The sequence below is a fragment of the Chinchilla lanigera genome, unplaced genomic scaffold (genome assembly GCF_000276665.1).
Source record: "Chinchilla lanigera isolate Chin_1 unplaced genomic scaffold, ChiLan1.0 scaffold00086, whole genome shotgun sequence".
Lineage (NCBI taxonomy): Eukaryota > Metazoa > Chordata > Mammalia > Rodentia > Chinchillidae > Chinchilla > Chinchilla lanigera.
In genome coordinates this window covers 854,714-863,915 of record NW_004955487.1, presented here as the reverse complement: position 1 = coordinate 863,915, position 9,202 = coordinate 854,714, and the positions used below count along the sequence as shown (strand labels likewise).

Sequence of the window (9,202 nt, the reverse complement as noted above, 5' to 3'; positions counted from 1 at the left end):
TTACAGATGCACCCACACAGATCCAAAGGAGGGGAGCAAACTCCATAAGCCACCCAGCTCGCTCATTTCTGCACGGGAATAAGAGCAAACCTGTCCACGGTGCTCGTGTCCTAAATCGTCTCCTGCGGGGACCTGGACAGTGACCTCTGTCGCTACAGAAGCCCCCAAGCAGTGCTCGAGCCTTCCAGGAAGCACTGCACAGGTGCTAGCCCCCCCGCCAGAACCAGTTCCCTCTGAACACCTGGGGGTGATGCGGCTGGTGACACTGCCAACCACCTGGCTGCTTGTGGGCCTGAGGTCAAAAATTTCACACGTGGGACAAAGCAAGCGTACAAGTGACTTTATTTTTTATTAAAACGTGAATCATTATCGCTGTAGTAAATAAAAATTCGTGAGTCTGAATAGCATGCAGTTCTTTATTGTTTTCTGAATCTATGTGTACACTTAACATTAGTGCCACAAATTACATAAAGAATAGAGTCGCCGAGGACAGGGAGCTGCACTACTCGCCCGAGAAGGTACAAGACGGCCAGAAAAAAATCAATAGCCACACAAATCAGCAGCACCAGGGACACTAACATGTTACCACCTCAGCACACGAATCAAGGAGCATCTGCCCTTTTCAATGCTTAAAGTATTTGTTAAAGATCATGCAGAATACACACGTTATGGACACGTCATTACACTCAAACACACGGCAGTGAAACACAGACGCACAGGCAGCGCAGTGACTGGCCACGCACATGGTTTACTCGGTACAGTGCTGCCTTGGCTCACCAGCGTAATTTGCTCTACGATTTTCGAAAAGATGGCCACATTCACGTTCCTTCAGGAAAGAGGGCCGAGGTCGTGTTTGTCACCTGATGCAGTTTGCAAACAAAAAAGAATTGGGCCAAACGCTTGTCTTTGCAAACCAAACTGCAAACGAAAGCACTGTGAACCAAGGCACCCCTGCGCATTAATAAGAACCCAATATGACATAAATGTCGCACAAATAACACTAAAGCTAGGTCACCACACATCTGTGACGTCACCATCTACCATTCTACCCGCGCCTTCGCATGCACGGCCAGAGTTCATTCTGCGTCAGTGAGTCGGGTGAGAATGAGAAGCTTCGCCGGGTGATGCCAGGGCCCCTCTCCAGGCCGAGCGAGCACGTAAATGTGAGCGCCCCCCAGCTGCGCTGTCAACGCAAAGCATCGCGTTTTATGGTCGCTCCAGTTACAGTTTCTTCTTCCTCTTGGTTTTTATGTGTTTGGATTTCATTTTTAAATGCTTTTCCTTTTTGATAATATTTCTCCAGAATTACAGTGCTGGTTTAGGAATGGATGGAGGTAAACTCAGTCCTGGTACAGAAGACGAGGCTTTTGTTTCATCTAATTACGTATTTCCTGGCCATCTGTCAACCGTCGCCAGCATTTCTGATACCATGCTTCCCTTACATGTTCATCCCAGGAACACTTCCCATGTCTGCTCTTTCCCATGTCTGTCTGACCGTCCCCAGAGAGCTCTCACCTCTCAGCTCTCCAAGAGAGGCTGGGTGCACAGAGGACAAGAGCTGTGGGCATCCAGGGCTGGCTCCAGGGCGCGGCTGGAAGGTGCTGGAATGGAGCTGGGACTCGGGGACGAGATCAGGCCCATGGGCGACAGCGGCCCCTCCCATGTGCTCTCCTGACAGCTGATGGCCTGGTGACACCACTTTGGGCACTGCTGCCTCACTTCCTCACCAACTTCAGGGGGTACTAGGGACCGAACCCAGGGCCATCACACTGAGATAGGGTCTCTTTTTATTCTGAGATAGGGTCTTGCTAAGTGGCTGAGTACCCCAGGCTGAGCTTGAATTTCCAATCCTCCTTCCTCAGCCTCCCAGAGTGTTGGGACTACTGGTGTGTGCTACCATGCCTGGCTTTTCTTATCAAGTTTTAAAGCCTTCATCATTATGTATTTCTGCTTTAACACCTCTTTGATAAGCAATTTTTCTATTAGAACGAAATCAGGTTTCTAACTTACTAAGCATCTACTCCAGATCCTGCGCGTTCCTCTCTACATTAAAACCCTCAGGAGGAAAACTGGCTTCTGCTTCATTTAATGCCAGGTCCTCTCTTCAGTATTTCATGACTGCGTGTTGTGTGAAAGGGATCCCTAGTGTGCCTGCAAGTGAAGCCCTTTCGGTGTCTCTGAGCTGGCTTTCTACTCAGATCTCATCTCAGAAACGCGGCCTGTGGGGCAGGAGAATGACAGGTCGAAGAAGAGCGGCAAGCGCTGGACGCGGGGGCCGGTGACCCCGCCTCCGGCTGCCGTCCAGAAGGAAGCGTGAGGGGGCACGGCGTGGACAGTGCTGCCTCACAGGATGCTCTCCCGCTCTTCTCCGAAGCCTGTGCTGTCGGGTGGGCCCCCCGTGTGCAGCTCTGCAGGCTCCTTGGAGAGTCGGGTGTAGCTGGCGCGCTGGCCCCGCTTATGCGGCAGGCTCTTGAGATTCTCGTTCTGCAGCACAGTGGCGTTGGGGCTGGGGCCGGGCCCGGGCCTCAGCAGGGCCTGCGAGGTCTCTCGTGCCGCCTCCGTGTCATCGAAGCCCTGGCTGGCCCTGTTGGCGGGCGCGGAGTTGTTGTTGAGCGTGACGGTGCTAGGGGTGCGGTTGAGGTTGTAGGCCTTGGGGCAGGTGGGCCAGCCCTCCTCGGGGCTGCTCGCAAGCAGGCTGCACTCGGAAGGGCTCTTCTTGTCCTCCGAGCAGATGGACATGCGTGCCAGCACGGGGTCCTGCAGGCCGCTCAGGCTGTGCGGCAGCCCCCGCCGGGCGCCGTGGCCGTCGTCCTCCAGCTCGATGAGGTTGGCCTTCTCCAGCTGCGCGCCGTCGGCCGCCTCGTTGTGCAGGGAGTGGTTGGGCGAGCTCTCGCTCGAGCGCACGCCCGAGTCGGACGAGTCCTTCTTGTCCAGCAGCGCGTCCGACAGGTACTCCTTGGCCTTGATGAAGGTCCGGATGGGCTCGGCGCTGTGCTCCGGGGACTTGGCCGCCCGCTCGGCTTTGCCGTCGGCCTTCTTGTCCTTGTCGTCTCTGAGCAGTGGCGTGTTGTCCGACTCCTCAGGCCCGGACTCGTCCTCGTCGCTGGGCAGCTTCTGGTAGCGCAGCCCGCCGCCCTTCAGCTTCAGGTCTGTCTGGAAGAGGCTGGGCCTTTCGGAGCCCTTCCTGCCCGGGAGCAGCTTGCTGCCCGACTGGTCGGACTTCTCGTCCTCCTCCGTGATGGGGTCCAGGGGCGACGCGTCACTCGTGGACACCCCCGAGGATGAGTAGTCCAGCACGTCCGCCCTCTTCATCAGGAGCGATTTCCGCCCCTCGTCCTGCTTCGGCTCGCAATCCTTGCCCCTCTCCTGCTCCAGGCTGGGGTGCCCACTGCCCCCCGACGGGCTCTGCCCCACGTAGTAGGCGCTGTGAGGGGAAGAGCGGCCGCTGACGCTGGCGGGCCCCGCGCCCCCTTCCAGCTGGGACATCTGCGCAATGTACTCGCGGTAGGCGTCCCGGTACTCGGCCTGCACCTTGTCTGTGAGCTTGGAGATTTCGATGCTGGAGTCCTGGGAGTTGAGACTCGAAAGACTCGGGGTTCTGCGAGTTTGTGACTGTGAAGACAGAGAAGACACCAGACAGGAAAAGAAAGAGAAGAGGCATCAGCTTAGGAAATACATACACACACGTGCTTTTAGAATTCATCACAAGACCAAGCTCTTTTAAGGGAATTCTACCTGACACGCCTTCACAAAAGCGTGAGCTTAGTAATTCACTAGTTCTGTTCTCAGGAAACTTGGCAACATTTTAAAATTAGTTTACTGTTAATATTTAAACGCAGAGTTAAAGATCATGTTAGATAATCTTAGCACTTGCTTTTGTAACTTCAAACTTCTGAATTTTAGTTAAGGCAAGGTTAATTTTTCTATAAATTCCTCTTGGAAGAGACAAAGAAGGTAAGAGTTAAAACACTCGTCTTCAAGGTGTGATGAAAGACTTTCTCAACTTGTATGGCATGAAGCCTCCCCGAGTCTCAATTTAGAGGAAGAAAATGTACTCAGCTACCTAAGAAAAAGGAGGAGGGGGAGGAGAGGGAAATAAAAAGGGGCAGGAGGAGGAGGAGGAGAAGGAGAGAGCGCGGTGGAGGAGGACCTCCACCAGGTTACAAGTGTAACCCGGAAGAGAAGGCAGGTTTCTAAGGAGCGGCAGCAGCAGGAGGCGCGGGCCGGCAGCTGCCCTGTTAACAAAGGAATCGGGGCTACAAGGACTATAGGCGTGCAACATCCCTGTGGACTCCAGGAGGCAGCACAGAGGGGACCCCGTCGTCTCCGGGGAACACAGGGATTAAACAAATGGCAAAACAATCCCATCCTCATTTGATTTTGGTTTGGAAAACAGAAACATGCCATTTTGCATAAAATGTTATTTATATTAACGTAGCATGAATTTCTTTTAAACACATTAATAAATATAAAGAAACATTTCTGTTTGTGTCAAGTTCTCTGGGACCCCCGTAATGCTGAGGTGCAGGGGCCCTGAGCCTCCAGGTCCTGGCAGGGTGGAGGTCCCTAAGAGACCCTGAGGGGCTCCTCCGGGAGCAGGGAGCAGCGGGCCACCCAGACAGAGACACCAAAGTGCCAGGCGTGCAGGCGGTGTGCTTCCCAGCGGAGGTGCTGCCAGGAAGAGGCCGCCATTACTGTTGTGAGCAGGAGAAGGGGACTTCCCAGAAGTGGGTCTCGTGAGTGCAGACCACACCTCACCTTTTGCTTTAGTGACAGCACTGAAAGGAGCCGGGCACCCTCCCTCTCCCACCTGCCCCTCGCAGCCACTTTCCTCTCCCAGCCACTGCCTCAGAGCCGCTGCCTCCCTTCTCCGCTCGCAGGCCCTGCACTGACGGAGCAGCCCTGATGGATGCCCGAATCTGGCCGCAGGCTCTCAAGAAGCATCTGCACCTGTACTCCAGAAATCAACCATGCCGGGCCCTCCAGGACCGCAGCGCGCACACACCTGCCAGCTCAGGTTGCTGTGCCGCGGGGCGCCCTCCTCCAGGCCCAGCGTGTTGAGCTCCTCGAAGCTGAAGTTGAGTGTGTAGGGCGCCTGGCCCGAGAGCTCAGTGTGAGGCAGCTCCGTGTGCGAGGACCGGCGGACGGACTCTCCGTGGGCGACAGCGTTGCTGGCGTTCTCAGTGAGGAAACGGGGGTCCTCGGGGACCACCTGGTTCTCTGTGTTTCTCATTTCTAGTATCTGAACGGGAGAAAAAAGGTCACATCTACACTGAGGAATCACACGCTAGAAGTTTCGGAAATAGTTTTTGAGCTAAGATGTGGTGATTCATGCCTGTACTCCTAGCATTTGGGAGGCTGAGGCAGGAGGATCACTGGGCTACATAGTGGGGTCCAGGCCAGCCTCGTACAATAGCACGACCCTATCTCCAAAGTAAATAAATAAATACAAATTTAAAAAGAAATAGTTTTTGAAAATAAAATATAAATTATAATGGAAATGGGAAAAGATACTTCCTGTCAAGGAATTTCTAACAAATATGCACTGAATCTTATCTTTAAATGATGGCAGAAATTATCATTTCTGTACAGCGTTCCACTCTGGTGTGTCACTTACATTGTTACTTCAGGTTAAAACCTATGAAAGAAATGAAATGTGCCACAGAACTAGGAAGAGATTTCACTCAGGGAAAAGACAGCCCAGCCCAGAGCCGGCTCAGCTCTGAAGAGAGCAGGACGAGGGGGAGCTGCGGGGCCAGGGGAGGGGCAGGGGTCACGGCAGAGAATTCTGGGTAGCAGGCCGGAGCAGGGCCAAGTGCCGCAGCCTGAGAGGCAGGGACAAGCGCTGTAGGTCGAGGCCTCAAGGGCGGCTGCTGTCCAGGTTGGGAGACCCCGTCAGGTGGAAGCTCAGAGGAACAGTGTGCGACCTGTCCTCAGCATGAAATGCCCTGAGGGGCAGAGCTGCGCCACCACACGGGGCTGCACCAAGTTAAACGTCGGTTCTACCTGAAGTACGGGACACTACCAGTGTAGGCCAGAACGCTTGGTACTGGTTGTGTACAGTGCCACAAATAATCTAATCGGCTGTAATGAAACCATGTTGTAAATATCTTACTGTGCTCTTGAAAAGGTGCCAGTCTCCAAAATTCATATTCATCTCTTTCTTCAGCTCATCAATGTTACACTGAGCCAACACCCGGCCGTTTATGTTTGCCTGAGAAAAAGATAAAACCAACTGTAAAGACCAATAAACGTAAAATTTCCTCAATTACCAGTGATTAAAAAGTGCACTTATAAAATCACTCTTCGGGGACCACGCCGCGAGCTAACCCTCCAGCCGCTGCCCACTCCCCAGCCGGTCATGGGCGGCAGGCAAACTGTTAGTTTTTCTTTTCTAATCTCGGAAAAGACGAAGACGAGCAGAGCTGCGGGGAAGGGAGAAGGACAGCTGTCCTGAGGGAGTTGGTTGGTGATGATAAAGTTAAATCTAAATAAAGTGTGCCTGACAAGCTTGTTCATCGGTGACAGTGGGGGCTGCACGCAGAATGAGGGCCACCTCCTAACTCCCAACATATGCTATGCTCACACGCACACACGCGACGGTCCCGTCGCTTTTCAGTCTTTCTAATGCTAGTTTCCCTCACGTAAGAAGCACCCGAGTTTTCTTTGTTAATAGGCAGCTCACTGATTTTATGAACTATAAAACCTGGCTTTATTAGCTGTGGTAGAATTTTGGAACACCTGCACTTAAAAATGGTAGGATGTTCAGGTTCCATGCAGATTCTGAAGGAAAGACCAGAGAGAAAGAGGGCATCACCACAGCCTTTCTGACCCAATGCGGTTGAGATTAGTACAATGGTGTCTATGCATGGTGAGGATCATTTAAAAATATTCTCTTCAATGCCCTTCTTTAAAGTACGTCAATGTCAGAGGCTTGCTGCTGATGTTCTACTTCAGTACTCTGATACAAGAAGGGTAGCTGGGTGGGAAAACCACTATAAAAAGACTCGGTTAATTCTGCCTAGGGGAAGCTTTCCCTGCCAGCCCCGGACCACTGGGTTAACTACTAGACCCAAGAACAGGCTCTCGAAAGAAACAGTCTTCCACACAGGTATTAGCTTTGCAAACCCACGTTTGTGTGGTTTCATCAAGTGTGATAGGTTGTAAGTTCTGTCTGATGTGAAAGTGAGAGTTTGCGGCAAATGAAGCAAGTGTGGCTTACTTTGCATAATCACGAAATCCTGCAAATATACGCTATAGGTTGGGTATCATCTCCTAAATGACTGGCCCCACAGTGCCTCAGATTCCAGAGTTTTCCTGGTTTTGGAATATCGGCAGGGACTTTAGCAGCTGAGCATCCCCATGTGAAAATTGGAAGTCTGAAACTTATACTGAGCTTCCTGGGTATAGATTTCAAATTTCGGGGCACTGTGGATTTCAGACTTTCAGACTGGGGGTGCTCAACTTGTTAAAAAAAACAGACCACATCAGAAAAAGCCTTCATGCGCTCTCTGCTCCTCCCTGGGAAGATGAGCCGCTCAGCTCAGTGCGAAAGCCCGTGTTTCTCTTTCAGGTACCTCAAACTTATGTGACACTGTAATTCAGCTACTTTACTGATTATCCATGCACCAATCAAGAGACAAAGGGCAACGCTGGGATGCAAAGCAGCGAGGCCCCGTTTTCACACTGAGCTCTGCTGTTCCAGCAGACAGCCCCGCTAAGGGACTTGGACAGAGCAGGCCCACCAAGGCCACGACACACGCATGTCACCTTTCGGATGGTGGCACAGTACTGAGGCAGCAGGCTCTGGTCCAGCCCCTCGATCTGCTTCAGCTTCTCACACACGGCGTCTACATTCATTGAGGTCAGGGTCAGCACTGGTCCAGTGGCCGGGCCCGATCCCTGGTTAAGGCGAGGGAAAAACACAAATATGACAGCATTTAACACCAGATACGTGGGATGACACGACCGAAAAATTCATTCAGTGACACTACTGAAACAAAGATAAATAAGAACTGCCATCACAGAACACACTCAGTTACTGCCACCCCTTAATGAGGAGCAGACAGAGCCTGAGCTTAGCTTCTGAAACAAGAGTACTGCCCAAGGCAGGCCGGGGCGGCTCTCAGGGGTTTACAGCCTAACCTCTTAATACGGGAGAGGAGAGAGGTCTGAATAGCAAGAGCATGAGTCCAGTGCTCAATTCTGACGTGGTGACACACCTCACGAAGCGCTTCCTGTGGCCCCTGCACTGTCCTCTAAGTACCCTGAGAGGCTGTGTGAGGGCTCAGGGGCCCATTTGGACCAGAACCCTAGTGATCAGGGATTTTAATTTCCTATTTAATTTGCTCCAACTACTTCTGAGGAGGTTACAGAATCTAATAGCACAAAGGAGGGGACAAACAAATACAGAAGAGGACAATAAAGACATTCCAGTCTATCCTATTTACCTTCAATCTAACCTTTAGATGATATGTGACATTTATTATATCCTCAAGGGTATGTGAATTTATAATGTACTTTATACTCCTTTGTCACTTTAGGGACAAAAACAGACTATGAATAGTCAAAAATGCAGCTAGCCACTATTTAAATATTATTTGTCATGTGAAAGTGTAATGTAGTATTATTGCTACTGATAACTGTGTACACATTTAGCGTGCGTATATATGTATAATATATAGATATTACACAGAAGTATAAATACAGCTAAGGTACGAGACCATACTAACCAGATATGGTCGTAATTTTGTGGGAGTTAAGGGGTCCTAGCAAGTGTCAAACAGGCCCATGGAAGTTTGGCGATTAATGACCTGGGGTATGTTACACCAAGCACATATATCTATAGTTTTATTTTTTTTTCTAAGTATATGTGCTGCCAAAGCGAGCACTATAGTTTGTTTTTAATTAAATATAAATTTAATATGTGACATATATGGCCCAGGGTTGAATTGCTTTTAGAGCATGAAGAGCAAAACACTCATCTTGCTATGATTTAGTTTTCATATCACCATACAGTGTTCTGTTTCATGGCCGTATGAACACAGCCAGTATTCAAAGTATTCATTATCACTCTCTACTTTGGAAATGCTTTCTATGAATTTTTAATACTATACTTGCGTTATCTTTGTTTTTCTTTTTAAATAGTTTTATTGAGATATAATTCACATGCCATATAATTCTCTCATTAAAGCATGCAATT

The 9,202-nt window shown here is 50.6% G+C and overlaps 1 protein-coding gene across 7 annotated transcripts in view; it reads right to left on the bottom strand.

Annotated features, from left to right (window-relative positions):
* Window positions 1-1,836: 1,836 nt before the first annotated feature.
* The window catches only part of Kidins220 (kinase D-interacting substrate, 220kDa), a 79,397-nt gene continuing 72,031 nt past the window's right edge, over window positions 1,837-9,202 (bottom strand). For all 7 annotated transcript variants that reach the window (XM_005404344.2, XM_013504355.1, XM_013504356.1 and 4 more), the window contains 4 exons: window positions 7,771-7,902; window positions 6,116-6,214; window positions 5,006-5,242; window positions 1,837-3,612 (listed from right to left, as the gene is read on the bottom strand). In XM_005404344.2, coding sequence (XP_005404401.1) covers window positions 2,344-3,612; window positions 5,006-5,242; window positions 6,116-6,214; window positions 7,771-7,902 — 1,737 coding nt within the window. In that variant the 3' untranslated portion in view covers window positions 1,837-2,343. The remainder of the gene's footprint in view (window positions 3,613-5,005; window positions 5,243-6,115; window positions 6,215-7,770; window positions 7,903-9,202) is intronic.